The sequence below is a fragment of the Gambusia affinis genome, linkage group LG04 (genome assembly GCF_019740435.1).
Source record: "Gambusia affinis linkage group LG04, SWU_Gaff_1.0, whole genome shotgun sequence".
NCBI lineage: Eukaryota > Metazoa > Chordata > Actinopteri > Cyprinodontiformes > Poeciliidae > Gambusia > Gambusia affinis.
The window spans coordinates 13,556,661-13,581,880 of NC_057871.1; the positions used below are offsets into that span (position 1 = coordinate 13,556,661).

At 36.5% G+C, this 25,220-nt stretch overlaps 1 protein-coding gene across 1 annotated transcript; it reads right to left on the reverse strand.

Annotated features, from left to right (window-relative positions):
• On the reverse strand, positions 1-24,204 carry tpcn3 (two pore segment channel 3). Its single transcript, XM_044115472.1, has 19 exons — positions 23,807-24,204; positions 21,846-21,928; positions 20,962-21,076; positions 18,731-18,859; positions 17,315-17,431; positions 16,415-16,533; positions 15,535-15,636; positions 14,759-14,885; positions 13,284-13,491; positions 8,818-8,962; positions 8,550-8,735; positions 5,470-5,534; positions 4,657-4,744; positions 4,436-4,505; positions 2,619-2,835; positions 2,391-2,481; positions 1,341-1,454; positions 1,014-1,129; positions 1-524 (listed from the first exon to the last, which is right to left on the reverse strand). Exons 1-19 carry the CDS (start codon positions 23,897-23,899, stop codon positions 394-396), a joined length of 2,316 nt encoding a protein of 771 aa, XP_043971407.1. The 5' UTR covers positions 23,900-24,204; the 3' UTR covers positions 1-393.
• Positions 24,205-25,220: the final 1,016 nt, after the last annotated feature.

Here is a 25,220-nt window from a genome sequence, read left to right on the forward strand (position 1 = left end):
TGAGTTTGGTGATAATGCCATTTACTGAGATGAACCTGTTGGTATAGAAAATAAATACAACATGCCACTTGCTTTTTCAGTGCAAATAAAAATGCAAGAAGTTTGATCGTTTCATCTGGAAAAAAAAGTTACAATATATATATATATTTTTTCCCTCAAATATTTCAACACACAAGACATCAATGTAAACATGCTTTTATGCGAAAATGCTAATTTGTTTTGATTCTACACATTTTGCTTTTGTATGCAAGTATAAAAATAAAACTCGGGTCATGACGCGATCAAACAGCTGATGCATTGCACTGGTTAAGCATCACATTTTAACATGTAAAATGTCTAATGATACAATTTCTCCTTTTTATATATATATGCTATAAAATTGTGCCGAGTTGTCTATGCCACTCCAAATGTTGGATTTGCAAAGTTCCCAGCCTGGTCTTCAGGAATGTCATTCTCAGCGAAATCCTCTGGGTCGAGGTCCGCCTCGAACATCCGCTGCAACAACGCGTCCACCGTCCGGTATCCTGCAAGATAATAAAACAATCCACTGGTCAACAAGCTTTTCAGTCACCCGGAAAAACAAAACACACATAAGCGTGGGCACATAGCAAATTAGAGGATAGGATGACATTGCAATCTAGGTACTGTTAAAAGGGCACTATTTATTTTCCAGGCACATTGTTTTATAAAATTGCACCATCAATTTTATATTGATGATGCAATTTTAGCTTCAGTTATGTAAACAACTGAAGCTGGTTTCAGCTTCAGTTGTTATGACAATGCTATACATATGACTTAAGAAATTTAACTTTGATATTCAGCACCTTGAAATTGTGTCTGTCTTTAAAAACTCCTGCTCTTTCAGAAACTCCACTTTAAAAGTATCAAGGAATTTTACGCTTCTTCTAACAATCAATGGATGAATCAGATGCTGCACAGCTGAAGAACATCAAACTTTCAAAAGTAGAAAGGATTGAAACTTATTTAAAAGTTATACTGCTTTGTAAACTTACTTTTGGAGGAAACTTTAAATAGTAGTGAAGGCAGGTTTGCAGTGGGTGACTGCCCAGAGCTTAAGTCGTTGTCAGTGGTTTCCATGGCGTTGACCAAATTGTCCTCCAGTTTCTCCCTGGTGAAAAGGTAAAGATATAAAAGCACAACTCAGCAGAAACATATCAGTCACATACAGCCCTCCCACTCTCAACAAAAGTAATCTGCAAAGAGTTTGCACAATAAATCACAATCCCATAGTCCAGTGATACAGATAAAACCAAAAGCCTCCTTCATGGCTTCAGTGTTATGTGCAAACAGCTAGCATACTAAGACCAAGGTGACATTACTGTGCCACGGCGAGCTCCAGTTCCTCAATCTTCCTCTCCAGAGATGTTTGCAGATCACCTTTACCCACAGAGTACTCCACAAAGAACGCCTCAAGAACAAACGCCACAAAGATACTAAAACAGAAGGGTGAGACACGCTTAAAATACAAAGTACTAGGGAGACAAAATAGATACATAGGAATGTGTTTCAGTGTAAAGTGCAGGTCAAAAAAAAGGACAGAAATTACAACACTTAAAATCAGAATAAACTGAAACATTTAGAATTTGCTTAATTACCAATAATCTGATAACCAACAAATTTGGGTTTACAATGATATGGCAGTTTTTCTTCTTGTATGATTCAATAAAGTGATGATTTCTGATGCAAGTTTTCCCAATCAGTGGCACCGACTACAATAAATGTTCCTGTATGCTGATGATAAACAGCTTTACTTTGTGTAAATATGGCATTGTTCATCTCTATATTTGCTCTCACAGAAATCCAGAAAGCAATTTGATCTAAATCCAGTTAAACTTTATTTGTATCAACTATATTATAAAATTATTCGGCCCGTTCTGTAAATTTGATTTACTGGAATAATTCAAAACTGTTCAAGTGTTTGCAAATAAAATATGAAGATAAACAAAACCACCGTAATATTGTGAGAATTCAAAAGTCAACACTAATTCTTACTTTCACCGACTACTGAAGCATTAAATTTAATAAACCTTGAATTAAAAAAAAAAAAAATGTTGTAAAACCACCAATTTGCAATCAAAGGTTTTCTTGGTTTCATGACAGCACACTTCAAATAGCTAGAATGGTTGTAATGTTGAACGGCATTCTAAAAATTAATGAGTAAATTTGACTAATGGGTGAGGTTGTGGAATACTTGAGTTACATCGTTTCCCTATAATCAACACTTGGTGTTACTCTTTGGCATTAACACTACATGTTGTTGCCTACATTGACAAATACTAACTTTAGTAACTGTGTTCAGACATGAAAACTATTTGATTTTGTTGCTGGAGATGATGCGGATGAGGTAGACTGGTAACAACTGGTCATACTTGATGATGATGATCACAACCATGACGTGGAAGAGGACAAAGAAGATCAGGGCTGATTTATGAGTGACTGTGGCAAATCCGGTGCCGAGCAGTGGGATCGGATTAAGGAAATTAAAGGAAGAAAATGGATTTAAATATGAAATCTAAGTTACAGATAATTGAAATATTTTCTTGTAAAAAGTGAGGGAAAACCCTGCAGGCAGCACTGATTGACTTTGTAAAGGATATCGTGCCATTGGTTGACAACAGTGAGCTCCAACAGCAGGATGAAGGAGGAAACCACATTATTGAAATTATTTTTGCAGTAGTTGAGTTGTGCAAACGTGCTCCCTTTCAGTAACAGGTTTCCGCAGTATGCCTTCTCAGGGTTACTGACGTCTTCGTAGAACTTCACCTTGTTTTTGAACAACTCCATTCCCACCATGGCAAAGATGTAATACACCACCTGAAGAAAAACAAACCAAAAACAGCTTAAAGCATCATGTTCAAACATCTACAAATTAGCCTAAAATGTCTTTACAAATAACACAGTTTCAAGTAGTTAGATCAGGGGTTGCTTAATTATTATAAACTGTTTTAACTTTGGAGAACAAAGAGTCTTTATGGTGTTGACCTTTTGCAAGGCGCCATGATGGACGTCGGAAGTGAAGGACGAGAGTTTTGAACACAGCGACTGAAATTGTTTTCCAAACTTGTTTTTGGAAATTAGTTCGAGCCGAACTAATTTGTCTGTGAATGTGACACACCAGGTTGGGGCTCATAGACGGCGGTATCTACAAAATAGCTAGCTTAGAAATCGACCCATACGTCATCCTCCCAGTCGTGTTGATAAAATTACAGACTTTGTCTGAATTCACACCACATGATTTATATCAATATGTCAGAAACGATGTTTCCCTTTACACCGGAGCGGCGTTGAAACCGTACAAAAGACGAGATGTTAAGAAGTTTTTTTCCATACATGCTAGGCTACATGACGGGGCGGCAGTGTCTCCATGGTTACTAACGGTTAGCCACGTACCTTCTCCATAAAGCAATATTTGATATCTTTCTAACCAGACTTACTTAGAAAGTATATCAACATTAGACGTTTTACTCTGTACAAATGTTCCCTGCAAATCCGTGATAACAGCGACGGCTGACAGTCATTATCATTAACAACTGCCAGTCGTTATTTCTAACGGCTGCTAGCCATCGCCGCAACAGCTTTCCTCATTAAAAGTCAAAAATAAAATGACGTTAGGTTTCTATCTTTGTTCGTTTAATGCGGCCGACCGCGCAGCATCCTGGGACCATTTTTAAAGTGAAATCAACAAGAAGCGACATTAGGTAGATTACAGATGTCTGTTTTCAGACTAGCTTTAAAGGAGCCCATTGGTTGTTTTCACGTCCGTCATGGCGGAGTGGGCGGAGTTCTGATAGCGTGACGTCACATTTACAGAACTATTGGTTTTCTCCCATCCCATGGAGGAATTTTTCTTTACTGCTAAACAGAAGCAAACATTTTAAGCTATGTTTAAAAGAAGGATGGATGGATGGAAAAAATTAACTTTACTGAGCTACATTTGATTTTCAAGCTTCCATAGCGTACAGAGAAAGTATAATACTTTCTATTTCTCCTAAGCAGAAAGTATTTAAGAGAAATAAAATTAACAGTACATGCACATCCTTGCAGCCATTTTTGTTATAAAAAAGAAAAAAAAATTGCGACAGAAGGAAAATGCTTATTTTGTTTCACAAAGCAACTGACTTTTAGGATATAATGTGTTCATGTTCATCGGAGAAACAGCCAGGAAAAAAAAAAAAAATGTGTGGCTCGATTTTGCAAATAGCACTCTGCAGACCTCACACATCCTGGACACAATTTATACTTTTAACTTTAGGTTCCCACTACAGAGATGTAGATATAAGAAAATAATAACATGGTGTTGAGAAAATGACTTGTGGAAGGGCTGCAGATAATCTGAAGTTGGAGCTTTTCCCAGATTTTTTTATCCAGACATTGACAGACAGGAGACATGAAAGTGAGTTTAACTGCTACTTACGAGAATGAGCTGTCCAAATGTAAGAATCGCAGGACCAATTCTAATCAGTGTGTTGATGATTGCACGAAACCTAAAAACAAATACATTTCTTTGTTAGCTTAGCCACATAAATGGGTGCTACTTGAAACACAGAACTTGACGCCCATGATGATTGGTACGTATGAATAAATAATCCACAACCAGATAAAGATTTATCAGTGAGAATGTAAGACATTTAAAACCTCTTGATTCTGTCCACCACCCGGATCAATCTGAGGACTCGTAGGATGAAGACGATGTCCAGAACCTGCCGGCTGGTGTATCCGCCCGCTGCATCAGAACAGAATATATTGTACTTACATTTATGAGCCATAAATAAATGAGATCATGAAAGACATTCCCTCTTTAGTGAGATGCTTGTATTGTGCCATTATTTGTTAAAAGGTCAACAACATTTACTCTAAAATTTAAGACTTCTTGTGAAACGACTGCACTGCTGGTGGCTCTTAATTTGATTTTTATTAACTTTTGCACATAGCATTTTTGATTAAGGCAGTCCATGTTTAAGCAATTATTTCCTTTGGTTTTAGAGACTAAAGGAAGAATTTTTTGCTGTTTATTTGTTTTCATAGCTTTTATAAAAAACTTTATATTGCATCAGACAGCAATATAAAGAGGAGGAGCCCCAGCAAATAAGCTAGAATAGCAAATTTTTATTATATTTTTTAGATCATAAAAACCTAACAATGTCAGAAGGGACCTTTTAGATCCACTGTAGGAACTTTAAAAATGTTTTTAATACGCAACGCAGCTAATAAGAAACTGAATTTGCATGTCTTTAAAAAAAATTCAGAAGAAATAAAAATTTGTCATAATGTCCATGATTTTTCTCCAAGAACCAAGACTTCACAGTTTAAAAAAAATAAAACAAGTGAAACAACAATTTGTGACAGCAGAACTAAAGATTAGTGTTTGTAACTAAAGTTTTTCCTGTTTCAAGCACCACATTAACGATGAACTCAGTTTAGTATATTAGAAGAAAAAGCAGCTCTTACATGACTTTAAGGCGGAGTTGATGATTGTGGCAATAAGAGCAGAAATTACCACGATGGTGTCAAACCTGGAGACAAAAATCCTTTTTCAGTTAGCAGATATTGATATACTGAGCTACAGAAACATAATAAGAATGTATTAACAGAACTGGACAGAGAACATCACTAAGACATTCAAGTTACTGATTTTACAAAATTTTTTTTACTCCAGCAGGAACTCTACAATGTAAAAAAACAAAAACAAAAAAAAAACATTAGGTGTCCAACTTTTACACAAATGAGTGATTTTATTTTTCTCCGACTGAAACTGTGTTCTCCGTCCACTTCTTCTAATTCATTCAAAGCAACCAAACATCTGTGGTGGGAGGCGTGCAACTGCATTTCTGCTCAGCAGGGCTGCAGGCAACTGAATAAGATGTGATAAAACTAAAAGAAAATACTTGGAGCAGCTGCAGCAAGAAAGGTGTAAAGCAGCGGTGTCTAAAGTCGTCGTCACATGGGCCAAAAATATGAGTAAAACCACAAAACAATTGCAGTATTTCCCCACCCCACTTAATAACAACTATTTTTAAATGCTTGCTGTATTGAGTAAAGTTTAATAAATTATGTAAACGTAACTTTGGGTTCTCTAAAGTCTGTTTCTAAGGAGAAGTGAGTTGATAAACGTCAATATTTTTACAATGAATTTAAAGAAAAAGGCAAAAGTACACTTGCTGAAAGATAATTACTTTGCGTTGTATGTAATATTTTAATTTGTGAGTAATTAGACAGCGATATAAAGAGGAGCAGCAACAGTTGGATAACATGTATTTATCTTTGCTTTAAGTGAAGAAAAAACGTCTTCATCTCCATCAACCACTTGTTCTGGCGATGCCACTCTCTGGGCTATAAAGTTTACTCAACCGAATGGTCACTTCATTAAATGCACCAGTACATCACAGATGGTACAAATATCTATATTTATGATGAGCCTAATAATTACAATTTATTGCTAATCATACTCATTAGAAAGCCTAGTCTGTTGTATTCATTACATACCGGAAAGTGAAGTTTGCTATAAATTACTCTAAACAAAAAGAAAAGAAATGTACAATATAACCAATAACGTAAAAAAAAAAAAAAATGTCAGGAGATTACTTATAACATAAAATGGCAGGATATAGAAACCAAATGAGGCATTCATGTGATCCTGGTTGTTATCCTGGTTTATTTTTGGTTTTTAGGTCTTAGAATACATCTTCATCCACAGAAGATCTTTGGTTGCCTCTTTGCTTTTCCTGTCGTCTGTCTTTGTTGATTCTGACCTGAAGAGTCGGCAGCACCGACTGGTTCCTATCCAACATCTGTCTCTTTAAAACGGACCAGCGTCCACGTTGTTCTCTTGGTTCTTAAATCTTTGTTTTCAGTCATTAGACATTTTTTATTTAAGATTAATTTTAAATATTTGCATCTGATTATAGGACCTGAGCCTTTCAACCAGGCATAAGATGTGGGAATTATGTCTTCACTAAATTATGTACCCAGTGTAGGAACCGAGAGGAAACTTGATATCCTTAGTCACCAAAACTGAAATATTAAAATGAAAAAATAAAAACATTGCACAGTCCCAGACTACATACTGGATCATTTACATCCTCTTAAACAAAAAGTGTGATTTATTAAGATCTTCTCTGATAAAAAAGGGCATTCTCAAAACTAAAAATTAAAAAAAAAAAAAAAAAAAAAAAAAAGCGTCAGCGCTGTAGTAACATAGCAAGCTGTTTGAATTCACTTTTACAAATATACACAGAGAGAAGTCTGAAAGTAAAAAAACTCAGTAATAATCCTCTGTTTGTTTCAAGAAGAAACTCTGAAGCTTTTACTTACAGACTTTCTGACCTCAAACTGAGCCTCATGACTCAGAAGCTGCTTTGCTCCCAAACGAGTAAAACTTCTGCTTAAAGCATCATAGAGCTGCTCCAAGCGCCTCTGGATGTGCGATGCGAAAAGCAGCTGATAATAAGAGCAAAGATGTGCCACATACCTGGTGCTTATAATCTGGGATGTGGATAAGCTGCGTGAAATGGATGCAACACGGCTAATTGATTATAAAAATTTTTAATCAAGTGAAAACCTAAATAGTTTTGCTGCTTTGACAAAAAGAACTTAAAGCAACCAGACATTGTTTCGGGTTCTTCTCCACCAAAATACCGACCCGTCTGTTAATGAAATGTCGCTCTGTGATCTTGAGCTTGGTGGATTTTACATCAAATGGATAAAAACCAACAGAAATGAAAGCAGTTACACAACTTGATATTTCACCTTGATGGGGTAAAAATCAGTAAATTATAAGAGACAATCTTTGGCTCTACAATGAAATATGTGGGATTACTTACTGAACCAGCAAAAACAGACAAGTTTGTTGAATAAAACAAGTAAAATTTAATAAGGAAAAAGCAGAACCATTTTTCTCATAAGTAGGCATGAGTTAGTCACAGTTTTGTTTTCATAGCTGCTGAATCTTTACAATTTAAACCATTAAATAGTTTCAAATATCTTCTAAAATTGGTGCTTTAATAAAGAGAGAAAGCGTTTCTGGGCCTAAGGGACGGGATAAGGAATAGTTGCTCCTCCCCTGCCTGTTGCTGAAAGAAAGCTGTTGCATGTTTTTATTCAATTTGCTAAAAAAAATATATATATATATACATTTTTTTGAGAAAATATTTCAGGCAAAAAACAAAAACGTCAACAGTAATGTGGAAACTAAAACTGCACCGCTTAACCTGTTAGTTTAGCTGTTCCTATATTTAAAAACTAAATAAATACATGACATTAATTACCAAAATATTTTCAGCAGCAGCAGAAATAATAGATTTTTATTCTTCATTCTAATCATTAGTATTTCAATGTGAATTTTTTGGTTTAAATGTATGACGATTGAGTCATATTTTTACCTTAAACTGCACAGAAAATCAGCAGTGATCAACAAAAATATATTTTTATTGTTTATGCTGTAAACAAATGGTAACAAAAATAACAGTAGGAGAGAATAAAGAATGAAACTTTCAAGTGTAGGTGGTTTTAATTACAAATCTTGTTCTCACCAGTTCCAGAAGCTGTGTTTGGAGAAGAAGGCTCTGGGCTCAAACACGTAGAGCTTCAACAGGATCTCCAGGATGTAGAGCGCCAGAAAAACCCACTCAGAGTTGGAGATCAGCGGATTCTCCTCATCCAGGCCGATAAACACGGCATTCACCAGGATGATCAGGTCAAAGGTGATAACAAAGCCCCTGAAGTTAAAAGAATAATGCAGTCAATATTCTGCTTGTTTCTGGGATTTTTGTGCGACAAGTGGTCGTGCAGAGAGCTCACCGGTGTTGGACGACTCTGCAGAGCAAGCGGCTCAGCCTCGACTCGTAGAAACTGGGGATCAGACTCTGAAGTGGGTGTGGCCTCGACTTCAACGTAATCACTTCGATGTTCAGGAGATCGGCCAGCTGGACAAAAGACACCTTACCTAACAGCATCAACAACGCGGAAAATAAAGAAGAGAATAAAACAATTTAAGGTTGAATTAGTACAAAACTAAATTCCATCTGTAATATTCACATAATAGCGTTTATTTCTGTCAACAAGAAGAATCTACCTGGATATTTAAGCAATATTTTCACATTTCAGGGAGCAGCATGTATTCATCTTTGCATCAGACTTCTTAACAAAACCAGTCGTGCACTGTATGCGACACCAGTCTGGTGTTGATACAATCATGTAATTTTAAAATAAATGCAGTTAAAAACTATTCAACTTGTCCAGGAATTCAAGATAAATGCGGACAGAGGTTTGAGAATATGGATGAACCGATAATTTGAGATGTTATCAGTATCCATTGACAATACCGCTATGATAACAATATTATACACATTTTCTTATTCTCTCGACATTGTGACAAAACAACCACACTGCGGACGTTGCTTCTCTTCTTCGGATAAACACCCAACAATCCCTCTGCCTCATTATCACGTCACATGATCACACAAATACAACATGCGCCAGCTGCTGCTGCAGCAAAAATCACCTTAGATTTAACCAAAACATCAGTCTGGTTAAATCTACACCACTCAAAGATCTGGACTGGGCAGCAAGTAACAGTTGGTCAATGCATTTATTCATGTGTGTTTATTATAAGATCAACACAGAAGGAAAGGAAGAGAAAGAATACAGTATTTAAAAACAGATTGAAGGGAGTCCATTATGCAAAAATTTACATTTTGGATGTCTTTGTATTTCCATTTGGGTCTCTAGTGCTTCTAAAAACACTAGAGTATTTTTTTAAAAAGAAAGAAAACAAAGCTTTTTTGGGGGGTCTGGAAAATTACTCATTTTAAAAATCTCTCAAATGTAACGTCACAAATCAGCAGGCACTGTCACTCACCTAGCAAGCTCAGCTGCACCCAGCTCGTTACCTAGCAACCCACTCAAGCTTAGCCCATTAGCTAGCAGCCCATTACCTGGCTTCCCAAGCAGGTCAGCCGACGTTTCCTCTGTACAACGGCTGCTGGAACTGTTTTGTTGTTGACTTACCATCCAGAAACAACTTGTTGGTTGTGCAGGAGGCCCTACTTCTGCTTTTTGAAGATATAGCGTTGAATCATTACACATCTGCTTGCAACCATGTTCATGTGAGTGTAAAAGTTGAGTTGAAGGCCATGGCCAGAAGCAGCTTATTTTACGTGACAAGAAGCCATAAAACAACTCATTCTGAAGGAGCTCAAAAAAGGAAGAACTGACAAGATTAAAATCTCATTATCCAGGAATGACTTTGGGATATTTCTATGGGATATGCAAAATAAGTTCATTAAATTTTTGTACAACCTGTTCAAGGAAGCATAACAGGTGATCTTGAAAGGACAGGAATCAGATGCCTGCTGCAGTAACTCTGCCTGGTTTCTCACGGTAAAGGTCTGGAAGTGCTTGATATTTATCGCAGGTTCTCTCTGATTGTGACAGACGATGAACTGGCAGTTGCATTTCTCACTCTGAGCCACCACAAACAGCCACTACAACCTCAGAGCCAGATGTTTTATCAAAAAATTCAAAAATAATTAAAAAAAAAGGACTTTGGTCCAGACAGTCAATAATTGCATGTGTGTAACCTGCAGTAAGCCAATTAAAAACTGAAGTAGTGCAACGACTTTCATTAGACAGTAGAAGAAGAAAAAATAGACAACCTTTGATAAAAGTTTGAGTGAATCTAACCCAAGGAAATAAAAACTCTGACATTTCTCCTAAACATTTCTCTGACATTTTGTTATGTTTTAATTACAAGGGAGTAGATTAGTGTGGTTGACTTGTAAAAGTAATAAAAAGGGTAAAACACAAAATTACACTAGTTTAGTCTAATAACAACCAGCCTTAATATACCTATTTATATAGATTTATAGAATTTTAATTATAATCTTCTCATTACTTCCTACATGATGCATTAAGAACCACTGAGTTTCTTTTTGTGTTGATTTATTAATAAGAGATTTTTTAATGAGAATCATAAACTCGCATATCATTAATTTATCAAGATGAGAAACAATCAAGTTAAAGATGCCACATGCAGTAAAATCTTAAACCTGAAGGCAGACCACAACCGGCCAATTACGTTGATTTTATTATTACAAAATAAAACAAATATGTTCACCTGAAACTGCTTGTTCTGTTTGGGCGAACAGCACAGAACTGATCTAAGCAGAACTGGATGATCAAGCAGTTTGACTTCCTTTATGTGGAGAAACGGTGTGAAGAAAATGAGTCAGCAAACCTTCGCTGTGAGGAGAAGACTGAGCTGCATCATGACCAGAGGAGGGGAGAGAGCCAAAACATTTACTCAACTAACAGTAGCACTACTTCAATACATTTTTACTCAAGTACAATGTAAAGAGTAAAAAGTAGCCATCCACGAAATTACTCGAGTGAAAAAGTATTTGGTAAAAAGTCTACTCAAGTACTGAGTAATTGATCAAATAAAAAACATAATTGCAAAATAAGGGAGGTCAGTTGAAGTCCAGACTGGAAACACATTTATTTTCCCTGACGTTCAACACCAGTTAAAATAAAAAAAAGGAAAGAGTTATAACATAATTCAATCAAGTTTTTGAGAAATTGCTGCAACTGAAACCAAGCACGTCTTGGTTTCTAGTCATATTATTATTTATTTGGTATCTTACTTCCCATTTTATTTATTTATAAACAATAAATAAAAAGATTATTTTATTAATAAAGAAACTTTAATTTCTTTATTTATCCATCCGTTATGATGTAATTATTATGAAGCAGTTTGGCCAACTAAAGTCGTTTTAAATATGCTTTATAAATAAACTTTAACTTGACTTCAAGTTACTCAGTGGGTAGAGTATCCAGAAATTTTACTCAAGTAAGAGTAGTGATACGTCATAATAAAATTACTCAACTAAAAGTAAAAATACTCCTAAAGGTAATTTTTTTTCCAAAAGATTCCTCAAGTAAATGCTACTAGTTACTCTGGCATCATTTGTTTTAGGTATTAAAACGTTTATTTCAGTTAAATATAATTTATATTGGTTGGGCCCAAGGAGTGAAAGTCTTATCTGTTTAATATTGTGTTTATTTCTGAAAAAGTTTTATGTTTTGGTCAGTGTTATGGTCAAAACCACCTAACCCGAGACCAAGACAAGACCAAGACCAGAGTGTATCAAGACCGAGACAAGACCAAGACCAAGACCAGCGCCCCACGGTACATGACACAATAAAATGTGAAATATGATCAAAATTGCTTCTCAAACTGATCTGAAAGATTCACATTCCCATAAAAACACCTAGATATTAAATACTTAGAGCTGAAATAAATTTAACCAATATAAAAAGCAGAACAAACTCTTTGTTCTGCTTTGCTTCCAACTCTGTGCTACAATCTGCAGTGGTCTCATGCCATCCCTAACAAGATGGCGCCCTGGACGGTTGCCCATATCGCCCATGTCAGAAACCACCACTGTCTGCACCATGAAACATAGCAATTAAGGAAATGCACTAACTGTAAACAACGTTCAATATTAACACTGACCAAGGAGCAATAAGCAAAAAGCAACCAAGTACAAGGCGCAGGTCGTGACTGTTCTCGCCCTCTCTCCCACTGCATGAAGCCAGGCAGCACAAAGTGTTGTAACCACATGACAGGTGACAAAAACAATCAAAGAGCAATGCGCATGCTCTGCCTGCTTTTGTTCTTGTATTTTATTTATTTGCTATATCAATATATATAATAAAATAAAATAGTAATAGCTTTCTGAGATGTATGCAAACATGTCATCAGCCCCCCACCCCCAAATGACATAAACTTGTACAACTCATCTTTAATTAAAGTATCAATAATAATAATAAGTACATTTGTGTAAATAAATTGCTGCCTACAGGGCAATTTAAAAAGAATGAAACAAAAAACAGGGCAATATTTAATCATTTAGTCAAAGAGCCACTTCTGTTAGCCCGTGTCTAGAACCGCCTATGGGCTGGAGGTCAGAGACATTTTGTTAGCATGTTTTCTATCATTCTTATAGCTTGATAGGAAGCCTTATCCAAACTGGCAACCCACATTAATAAAATGGTGAAATAATATTGACCACAAACACTATTTATAAAAGATAAACGTTTTTTTTCTACACAATCCTAACAAACGTTTTTAATGTTGAAAAAATAAACGGTTTTATTGTGTCATGTACTGCGGGGTGCTGGTCTTGGACCAAGACCGGTCTCGACTACTACAACACTGGTTTCGGTGTTGATGAACGTGCAGTTCGGACCGGTTCCTGACCCACCTATGAAGCTTTGGTTGCTGTCGTCGCAGACTCTCCAGAGCAGCTCTCTGTGGGCGTTGCTGATGTCGGGTCGCGCCCGTTGGACCAGTTTGTTCCAGTTTTCATGGCTCACCACCGGAGGGCCGCCTTCTTCCCTCTGCTCCTGCAGAACGCCGAACGCTCGCGCCATTTTGTGCCGTTTGGCCCTCACCAGCTGCCGTATCTCCTCCTGTTTCACGGCAACAAAACAGAAAAGTGGGGAATACGCAGCTTGGACTTTAATTCTAGGCCAATAGATTCTGTTGAAGTGGAAGGCGCTTCAATATGGTAATAAAGTACATTCATGCATTTAGGTTAGAACACATTTTTAAAGTTTTACATCTCCCTCTACTGACCCATTTTCAACTACGTCACTGAATCATTCTAAGGACGTCGGAAATGTCTTCATTTCCGGTAGTATTTAGCCGAGTGACTTAAGTTGTTTCCCCCAGTTTATTTATTGCTTCGTCTTGTTCGAGTCGAGCTAATTTGTCTGTGAACGTAACACACCTGGTTGGGGCTCATAATGGCTAGTTTAGAAACCGACCCATACCTCCTCCCTCCTGACATGTTTATCAAATTACCGACTTTGCCTGAATTCACACGACATGATTTATATCACCATGTCAAACAGCGTCTCCCTTTTCATCGGAGCAGCATTAAAGACGTATAGAAGCCGCCAACCAATTTTTTCCATACATGCTAGGCTACATGACAGTGGAGTGTTTCCATGGTTACCAATTGTTAGATGCTTAGTAACCATTCATAATGCGATATTTGATATCTTTCTAATCACAGTTATTAAGTATATGAACGTTAATCCTTTTACCTTGTGAAAAGTGTTCGGTGTTCCAGTGTAAATCCACGGTTACACTGAGGGCCAACAGTCATTAAGATTAACGGCTGCTATCCATCGCCGCCACATCTTTCCTCATTAAAAGTTTGCCTATTTGTGCAGCCGACCACGCAGCCCCCTATGACCATTTTTACTGCGAAATCAAGTAAATAGAAGCGACATAAGGCTACCAGAGGTGTGTTTTTGACAAACTTTAAAGGAGCGCATTGGTTGTTTTACGGCCGTCGTGGCGGAGTGGGCGGGGTTTCGAAGAGAGTGTCGTCACGTGCAAAGGGTCAATAAGACATCTGTTTTCTTTTTAGCTGAATACAGGATAAATGTTGCTTCATACATGGAAAACATTTTTATTTTCCATGTTTGATCTCATTTCTTGCATCAGGAGAAACCGCTGTTTTAACTGCGGTCCTGAGCTTAAATGACCCACAGAATATTTAATTTGTTGTTGGTTTTTTACAATGTTAGTTTACAATTCAAACATTACAAAGGGATAATAAAGCTGGCAATACAAGAATGTATACAACTGCCACAGTATTAGTTCTAGAAAAAAAAAGTTTTTGTGTTGTAAAAAAACCAAAACATTTCTATATCAGTCAGTTTGTACCTTCAGGTGTTTTTTGTAGTTGTTGAACACAACAGCCAGGAAGACAGACATGAAGATGTACGTGTTGACGAGGATGTACAAGATGAAGAACAGGGCAAAAATAGAGTTGGCGTTGTATGCAGGCATCCTGCAAACGAGAAGCAGACAGTATTTATCACAGTTAAAAATGCAAAGTCACAGTTCAGTTCCTTCTTTCTGTGTATCTGAGAAGGCAGAAACAGTTCATGTGATTTTAGTGTCAAGTTATATAAATTACAGTAGAACTTTTTGCCCAATGCAAAAACCAGAGTTGGGCAGTAACTAATTACATTTACTCATTTACATTCACTTATCAAATACCGTTTTACCCTTTCTTGAGTAATTTTTTGTATTGCTGCTTTTTACTTTGATTTGAGTAAAAATGTTGAGTCAGTGATACTCTCACTTCAGTACAATTTATCAGTACAAGGACAAACAGAGAAGATGGATGGCTGATTATCATTAGTTTGCTTTTTATTTTTACCTCTGTTTCATCCAACAGAGTTTAATAACTTTAAAAGTTTTGGCCCATAAAAAAGTAGCAATAAAATAGTTTTGTCAACACAAGTAAAACAGAAAACCTTGCAAGTATTGAGACTGCGGCGTTTATGCACAACCTTTGTCATAGTAGAACTATTCAAAAACAATAAACTTGATCTGTAAAAGATTTAATAACTCAACTTCAAATGTTTTTTTGGAGTAAATGAAAGTTAAAGAGAACAGGCGGTAGGTTTAATACATGTGAACAGTTCTCTTACATGACGTCAGGACTGTTGGCTGTGGTGACGAGGACGTACAGCTCAAAGACAATCTCCAGGTAATTGGTGAAATACGAAGCTCCTTCTATGGTCTTCAAGCCTCTGCAGACATAAAATATATATAAATATCAATTGAGTTCAAGAGAACGCTTTCCTGAATATCACCAAGTAAAATTATTTCATGTCAGATCACAAATTGTTTCAAAAAAGGAAACGTGTAGAAATCTTTCATTTAACTATCAAGATCTGTTTTGGATGAGATGTAAATGTATTTTTTAACTGAAAAAACTAATATTGCAGTGATGTGAAGATATCTTGTAATTTTTCTCGTCAGAGTAAAGTGTGTCTAACTGGGGGAACAAAAACAAAGACATGTTAGAAACCAAAAGCACATAAAAAGCCACCCGTTTTTGCCCCTCTGAGATCCGCCTGACTATTTCTGGTAAATTAAGTATGAGCTCTTATTTTGAAGATGCAGTCTTTATCGTACACTGGTGTTTGCATAAGGTTGGAAGTGATTGAGACAGTGTTCACTAGTAAATACTGTTGGTCAGGAAGCCTGAAAATGCTCAGTTAAATAAAGCCTCCTCCGGTTTTAACACATGTTGAAATCAGTAACATTCTGGCTACTTGCTTGTTACAAAAAAAGAAACAGTGACAGACAAAACACAAATGTTCTGTAAACTTCTACAAAACTGAGAACGGTTAACTGCTGAAGTTAGCATCTGCCTCATCTGCTCTGTACTCGATTTCCTCTAGTTCAACATACACGATACTTGAGATAAATCAAACCTAAAGTCCCTCTTTGCATCTCTAAGCTACGGATTATTGACCTCTGTGTGAAAACACACAAACTAAGATGAAGATGGATCCATCGTACCGTTTGCTCAGCAGCTTGAGGGCCATGAGGGAGAACATGAGGACACTGAATATGAAGAGGACGAAGACAGAGGAGACCTCAGGAAGAGCGTTCCGGATGCTCCTGAACGCTCTGCGGAGCTGAACACAAAAACAAACATCAATAATCAATCAAGTTTATTTGTGCAGCACATTTCAGCCACCAGGCTGTTCAAAGTGCTTGACGTCAAGTTGTAGAACACAGTCAACAATTGTCAAGTAACATTATTACACATACATTTTTTTTTACATTTCATTGATTATGTTTCAAAAGCAACTTTAAACAGATTAGTTTTTAGTCTGAATTTAAAGGAAGTCATTGTTTCGTTTTGCAGTTTTCTGGAAGTTTGTTCCAGATTTTTAGAAGCTGAATGCTGCTTTTCCATGTTTGTTCCTGGTTCTTGGGATCCAGAATAGAACCAGAACCAGAACCAGAACCAGAAGACCTGAGAGGTCTGGAAGGTTGCTATGACAACAGCAGATCTTTAATGTATTTTGGTGCCAAGCTGATCAGTGATTCATAAACTAACAGCAATATTTTAAAGTCTTTTCTCTCAGTGTAGGAACTTTAGAACTGGGTGACGTGCTCCAACTTCCTGGTTTTAGCCAGAACTCCAGCAGCAGTGTTCTGGATCAGCTGCAGCAGGAGGATTTATTTTTTTTTAGGCAGACTTGTGAGGAGACTATTGCGGTAGTCAATGCAACATTTAGCGCAACAATTTCTGGGACAACTTATCACCCAGTAAAATGAAATTATAAATAGAGAGATTTCTCACTGATTTAATGGGAGTTTGAAAAATTAATTTGATCACGTTGTTGAATGTTTTTCTCCTGAAGCAGAGGCCAAAGCTGCGCCTGCTGATTGCTGCGTTCAGGCTCTTACCTGCCGTCCTTCTGTGACGTTGATCAACAGGAGCGGACGCAGCACTCGAGACCAGCGAACGCTGTAAAGGTTAGCAGCTTTCAGCGCTCCGTAGATGATCATGTCTATTAACGTGAGCTGGATGACACAGAGAGAAACGCATGCATTTATACAGAGACACTCAGGCCATGACTTTAAGAGAAACTTGCAGTCATATTAAATAAATTAGATTTAAGATGAGGCTTATTTTCAGATTAAGCATTGAAGATGGTATTAAGCATGCTTTTGTCCAAACCCACATTTCTGTTTCATACAATATGGTGTTTTTTTTCTTGGTTTGACTCAATATTAAAATTTCTAATGTAATTTTTTTTTCATTAACTGTGCAGAAAGTCTTCACAATTAACAGAAATATACACTTTCAAACTTGACTACTTTTTATATGAACTGTTTAATAATTAAATAGCAAAATATGCTTAATGGGATCATTTCTATACAAAATTTGGACCAGGTGAGGCTAAAACTGCCTTTTGAGGAGTTTGGCGGTAAAACATATTTAAAAAGTTGTTGGTTTTTTTTATCTTAAGTGTAAAATGTATAAATTTTTTATCCAGTTTTGGTTTAATTATTGTTCTGCGTACGCTTTTCTTTGGAGAAGCAACAGTTTCTCCAATAGTTTGGAGAAACTGCCAGACTCTGGCATTTTTTTCAGAGTCTGTATTCTCCAGTTAACGATTAATCAATGCTAAATTATTTGACACTCATTTACAATTAATTGTTTCAGCTCTAAATATCAGATTAAAACATCCTGAAATAAAGAATTTGTTGTATTTTTTTATGCCAACATCTGATCACCCTGCACAGGACAATGTTATCTGTAACCACAATACCCGAAGGTTTACACTGCATCACTGTTGAAGCCTTTGGTCATGACTGGAACATTATGCTTTCAAAATAAACACATGGCATTATGCAAGAACCTTTAAAATGTCCCTCCACAGAGAGGAAGAAATACTGCTGTAAATTAAGTTGTTCAACAGGAGTGCTTCATGTTGTTTTAGCCAATAGTGAGCATCAGAGTCACCAGGAAGCCTTTGCTGCTCCAAAGGTGCTGACTTGACAATATTTCTGGCTAAAAACCGTTTCACAACAGCAGCCAAAACGTCTTCTCAGCACATTCAAGCCCTCCAAGTTCACAGACAGGAACTCTGCTCAGCACACTGCAACTATTTCACACAAAAAACAAGGAAGAGTCCAAAGCCCACAAATAACCACCAGGATACAAGGTTTCCAGGTTCTTGAACATGGTGTCATTTTGACAGCTTTCATCTACGGAGCATCGCTGAAGTTTAAAACTACAACATCCAGACTTCTAATTCACTCCACTAAAGCAGATTTATCACAACAGAGTGTTTTAAATGTCAGATGAAATCCTACCAAGAGGACGACGATGATGCAGATGTTCTTTGGGTCCTTCCAGAACTTTTCCCGGGGAATCACCTTGGCGTAGTGAACGAGCCGAATGGTGAAGACGAGCAGGCAGAGCAGCTCCACCAGCATGGTGGCCTGAAGGCAACGCAGCACAACAGAAACCCAATGAAAACAACACCTCACACAAAGATTAACCCAAAATGTTAGCTTGGCAAAAACATTGTTAGAAAGTTTCCAGGTGGTTGTTGTTTGAGCTCAGATGATTTCATTTTATTAAACTGTGCCTAACGTTTGCACTGATTATGGCAAAAAAAAAAAAAAAAAAAAAAAAAAAAAAAAATCCTTCCAGTTTGCTGCTCCCTCAGATTGAAATTTAGCACACTCTTAATCAGTTTGGTTAAAATTAAGTTGCACTTCAGTCATATTTTTACTTTTATCACAGTGTTTGTTCTTTTATATTTTCTCTTCCTTTATTACCTATATTGTATTTTGATAGCTGTAGTTTTGATTTGTAGTTGTTGCTGTTTTGGTGCCAGTCTTGCCCAGATATCAATGAGACACGGCTGGTTAGATGAAAGTTATATAAATACAATACATTCATCCAGATCAGAACTTTTCAAAGGCAAACAAATGGCAAAAATAATTTATTGGGGTTTTATGTGAGAGTATGACACCACAAAGTAGTGGATATTTGTGAAAGTGAAAAGGCGACTATCGTAGTTAAAATTTTTCTATAAATCAAATAGAGATGTAACTAACGATTATTTTAGTTATTGATTATTTGGATACAAAACTCGGCAAATTCTGCAGATTCTTAATTAAACCACCTAAACCTTGTTTTTTTGTACACAGTACTAGAAATACATTAAAAATGAAAATAAATAGTCATTTTCTAAATAAAAAAACAAAACATTTGTCTAAAATGCAACAACTGCATCCTTTTAGTGTACACTTGGATCATTTGTAGAAAAGGATGCATTTGCAGCAAAAAAAAAAATACTTGAACATGTGAAAGTTCAGCCATTTCTGCTCTACATAGCATCAATAAAGAGTACAGCTGACCTGTTTATTTATTTCTGGACCAACCGATTAATAATTGGACAGCAAAAGTTGCTTAATAGAAGTCTTATATAAAAACTGGTAAACAATTTGCACACTGCGCTGACTAGTTACAGACTTCTGAATGAGTTGCTGTCTTTCTGCAACTTGAATACTAGACTGAGGTAAAACAGTAACCACTAAGAAATCTCTGTATCCTAACAAACTGAGGTTTGAGTTTTTTATTTGCTTCCACAGTTAAAATATAAGATTGCCAGTTTCCGATAAAACTATTGGAGTAAAGGTGTTGTAGAAATTAATAATCTTCTTCATCGTTTTAAAAACTATGTGACAGATCTGTGTTTATTAGATGTGGACTTTAGAGCTAATTAAGCTTTTTACAGAACTTTTTTTATGGGCGTTTCTTTTTTTAGTTCATAACTTTAACAAGGAAATCCCCCAGCGTGAGGAGAACCATCTGCAACGCAGTGTTTTACTCAGCATCCGTCAAATGTTCAACGTCTCAGTGAAACGCTCAGACACAATGTCTCAATCTGGGGAAAGAAACTGATAGAAATGCTTTTAAATAGTTCAAATCATTGTTTAAAATGGGTTTCAATTATTCCAATTTAAAATTCCATACTTCACTTTTATAGATTTTATAGATCCATTTATATATATATATATATATATATATATATATATATATATATATCATTGTGGATATTTGACTACAAAACACTTGAGTTTTATTAACACTCTTTTTTAATATACCACAAATCGTGGAGAGTACTTAGGATTAAGGGCAAAGAGGTATTTTCAGTTTTTTCTTTTGGAAAAAAACAGTTTAAGAACTGTGGGTCCAGTTTAGACCCAGAAATAAAAGTATCTAAAGGCTAAAAATAAACAACAAAAGACCTTCTAAGAATTTCCTGAAAGGATTTGGGGCTAAACTGACATGGATACAAACTAAAGTTTAATGTTCCCAACCAAAGCTTAACATCTTCTTGTGATACTCTAAAAATTAATGACAGAATAAGAAATTGAAAGTCACGTTTTCCATCTCCAATTTTCACTTTTATATGCTTATCCAGACTTCAAACATTACTGAAGTCATTGTATCAGACAACGGCGCATGTAGTGGAGATTATGGTCTGTTAGCATTTTCTGTGTGTGTCCAGCAGAATCTGCCATCGTACCCATGTGGGCAGAGAAACCAGAGCCGGTTCCTCAAAGATCGCCAGCGACAGATTGACCAGGATGAAGAAATACAGGAGAATCTTTAAGGCCCAGTGGTTGTAGAGGAGGTAGAGTCTGAAAACACACAAAATGTAAACACATTACAAACCTGTTCTGAAGGAAGCACCACTAAATGTGTGCTATAACGTTAACCTGGTGCAGTGCACTCATTGCAGCAACTGCAGTCAGGAGGAAATACAAAATCGCACAGTTTTCAACAATATTGATAATTATTGATTCATTTTTTGCTTTAAATACTCCAAGCTGGTGTTGCAACCTTTCCTATTTTATCCACAGTTTCTTCTCAAGCTTTTGTACTGATTTTCTCCTTTCACTCCACACAGTTGTTTTTTTTATTTTTAAGCAGTAACGAGACAAAGTAGCAAAACCTGAAACTGCTGCTGCGCAAGTTTCTCAGCAAGTTGTTGCTAGGTAACCAAAGAACGAGCTGTTGCTAGGGAAACAAAGAGTGAGTCAGTGAATGAGTGAGTGAGTGAGTGAGTGAGTGAGTGAGTGAGTGAGTGAGTGAGTGCCAACTGAGGTTGAGCTTTCCTCTGCCTACATTTTCTATTGATATTGATCACATGTATTGTGATATATATTTATTGCCCAGCCACATTGTAAGGCTATTGCTTTCTAGATATGTGTGTGCGTTTCCTACTCTGTGTAACATATAAATAGCCTGGACAAAGCCAGAAGAGGTGAAACACAGTTTTGCAAACCAAAACAGCTAAGTGAACATTTTCCAATAAAGATGACTGCCAGGTTTCATGAATTCATATGTGCTTTTATCCAACGGGTGTTTGAGAACTTGATCTGTTAAACAAACATGTGATGGCCTCACCTGACAGCCTGAGGGGACGTATCAAAGAAGATGTTTCTGTTGTACTGGGCATCTGACACATAGATGGTAGCCAAGTCAAAATCCTGAAAATGCACAGACCAGCTGTTAAAAAAACCCAAACTGTATTGACAGAAGCAGTTTCTAAAAACACAGGAGAAGAATGAGTCTGTTTTAAATTCAATTTCCTGCTTGGCTTGAACCGTCACCTGTAGATCCTGAGAGAGGAAGAACACCATATTAAAACCCCCCACTGCATTATGTAGCATGCTGTCTGATCGCATTCCTGCATGAAACACTCCATACACTTCTGACCAATCACACAATACTCTGCACAGAAATAGTTCGACCTGAGCCTGGCTTAGACTCGATTTCATCACATAACTTCAACACTTGACTTTTTTCCAAAATATTATGTATATTTTGTGTCTCTAAATGAGTTTTATTTAGCAGGACTGCAGGCAAAAATGGTTCTTTGGATCGTAAAGATGGCGGAGTTAGAATGAATGTCGGCCACTATTAGTCATTTTATAATATATTGGTATTACTCAGATAAACAAAACTGGTCAGATATTAACCACCGATATTTATTTCCTTCCCGTTGCCATTTGTTTCTGGAGGGGGAGTGAACAAAGTTGGTCATGTGACAGTGAACAGTGATTGTGGGGAGTTTAACTGAAGCAAAGAAAGAGTGATGAAGTCAGCAATATGGTTGTTTTTGCCCCCCAAAGTTTCAAAAGCAACAGCAACCTTAATATCGGCCCAGATTTATAAATCAGTGCATCCCTAGTTAGAATGGCCCAATCAAAGTCCACACTTTATTCCAACTGTGTCAAGATTTGAAAATTGACATTGACAGGCATCTTTCCAAACAATCTGAATGAGCTTGAACTACAGTTCAGTGAAGAGCAGACATTTTATCCACACTATATATTGTATGAAATTAATATAGATATTTATAAGATCATGTTGCATATCGTAATTTAATTAAAACTTTTTTAAATGGCATTCTTGCAGACAGCAAAGTAAGCTTTTTGTTAGACAAGCAAACATGTTTCTGCTGTGCACATGAGAAATAAAGGTTGAAATTAAATATTTTAGTCTCTGGAAAGCTGTCAGAGACATACCTTTAAAGACAAATTAATCAAATGATATTCAAATGCTCTCCAAACTGCTCAGATTTATCTTTGTTAAACATTCTGAAAATAACAAGCAGTTCACTTCCCAGTTATCTTCTACTTTATGTTGTTAAACTCCAACTGGCTTGTGGCTGTAATAAGACATGAAAAGGTTCAGGGTGTGTAAATATTTATGGGCCAACCACATCTTCCGGTCTCTTCATACTCCAACTGTAGTGAAACAGAAGGAGCTGCTCTCCACGGCACAAACAACAGATGTTCTCAAAAATCATCACAGAAACAGAAAATTACACCAGTTATCTACTGACAAACCTCAGGGCTAACTGAGAACCATGCTGTGTGATGAAGTTAGGAGGCTGGCAATTAAAGATGTTATATTCAAAAATGCAATGAAGGGAAACAATCTCACTTCAACACTTTCGGTAACCTGCAATACAAACAAAAAGGGAAAAGATGCATGATAATCCATCATAATATTTAAATGGATTAGATTGGATTAAATAAAAATTCACACTTAAAATTTTGATAATTTTTGAGAGCGGTTTCAACGAGACAAAGTTTAAAGGATTTATTAAAACTATTTTTGATTTTTTTTTTTCTTTTTTAAATCAGTTGAAAGTTTCCGACCTGACTCTTCATCAGCTGTTTCTCTACTTTATGGAGCAGAAAGGACAAGAGTCCAGAAGTTTACTGCTCTGCTCTGGCATAAAAAGCTGCAGAAATACATGATGCAAACAGAGGACGACCAGCTGTGCGTGGGTTTGCGTGTGTGTGTGTGTGTGTGTGTGTGTGTGTGTGTGTGTGTGTGTGTGTTCATGCTCTCGCCTCTTGGGTTTTTGCAGGACTCCCTCCGTTCGGAATTCCTTTTCCTGCAGACGCGTCAGGAATGTTTTCGTTTTTCTCCGCTGGTTCCGACATCTCCAAAAAAAAAAAACAAAAAAAAAAAAAAACTCCCACACAACTTTTCCTAAACTTCTCCTCGGATTCGGTAAACTTCAAGAAAACTTTTAAAGCTTTATATATCGAAGGTGTTGCCTCGTTATTTCAGCTGAAAGACCAAAACTCGTTAATTATCCTTCCTTTTGCTGACAGCGTGATTACAGCGCGTCCATGTCCCTTGACAAACATCAGATGTTTTTCTTTTCGGCGCACATGAAAAGAATTAGAACATCCATCCCCATTTTAGCCTTCCTGCAATCTGCTCCAAGCTGTCAGTCCTGCTCTAATAAACCACTGCCGCTGCTGCATTCAAAGACCAACGGAAATATGAATTACAAACAACGTATCTTAAATTCCCTGGTAAATTATTGATAAAAAGGACTGAAACTAACGTATTTGTTTTCGGTATGCAACACAAAACATTATCTATTCATAAGTATTACACATTGTTTTATTTATCACTGCATGCAATAAGTTTTCATGGGAAAAACTGTTTTACCCACATTTCAATGAGATCCTAAAGGCAACACCAGGCGTCATGTGATTCACAGCAGCAGGATAACGGAAACAGGTAGTTTAAAAAAAAAATCCTGAAATTTACAGAAAACATTTGTAGATGTTTTTGCAAATTTTGTAAACATGAAATGAACATGTTCTTGTTCTTCTTTCATTGACTGTTGAACTGACACTAATTTGGTAAAATTCGTGTTTGTAACATTCATGATCATTTTGGAACACAAATGTCCCAAAATGATCTTTTGAATAAACTTTTTATCAGCCTATTTTGATTTAATGATAGTTTTATTTTTCCCCTAAGGTGACAAAAAAGGAGAGAAACTTTCAATGTAGAAACTTGAATACAGCCAAGTTTTTATTTTGTATATTTTAAATTTGTTGAACAAAATCTTTTGTTAAATTCAAGTTTGAAATAAAACCTTACTTTGAAAAAAAAATAAATACCAGAGATGTCATTTGTAGTCATTTCAAGGGATAACTACAAATGTTGTTATTTGTAGTCTGTACAAATGAGATTGTCTTTGAAATTATCTTTGGTATTTCAGTCTAAAGAAACAGGAGCTGATGTGATCTTTGTCTCCAGGTTTACCATTTAATTAACCTTTGACGCCATCTGCTGAGCATATCCGTCAATGCTTCAACATGTGGTCTTGATGACCTTTCATGACATCAGCAGTAAGTTTCTTTTTGCTTGAACGAGGATCTATTGATCCCTTCTGAACATGAAAAATGTTGGGAAACATGGAATAATTATATAGCTAGATATGGTTTTAGGGATAAAAAC

Bases quoted from the DNA above. Each gene is read 5' to 3' on its own strand.
- tpcn3 (XM_044115472.1), bottom strand. From the start codon at position 23,899: ATGTCGGAACCAGCGGAGAAAAACGAAAACATTCCTGACGCGTCTGCA. The intron at 21,077-21,845 runs GTGAGGCCATCA...GTGTGTTTTCAG, and splicing joins ACGTCCCCTCAGGCTGTCAG to ACTCTACCTCCTCTACAACC. The intron at 14,886-15,534 runs GTAAGAGAACTG...TCTCGTTTGCAG, and splicing joins GCCAACAGTCCTGACGTCAT to GATGCCTGCATACAACGCCA.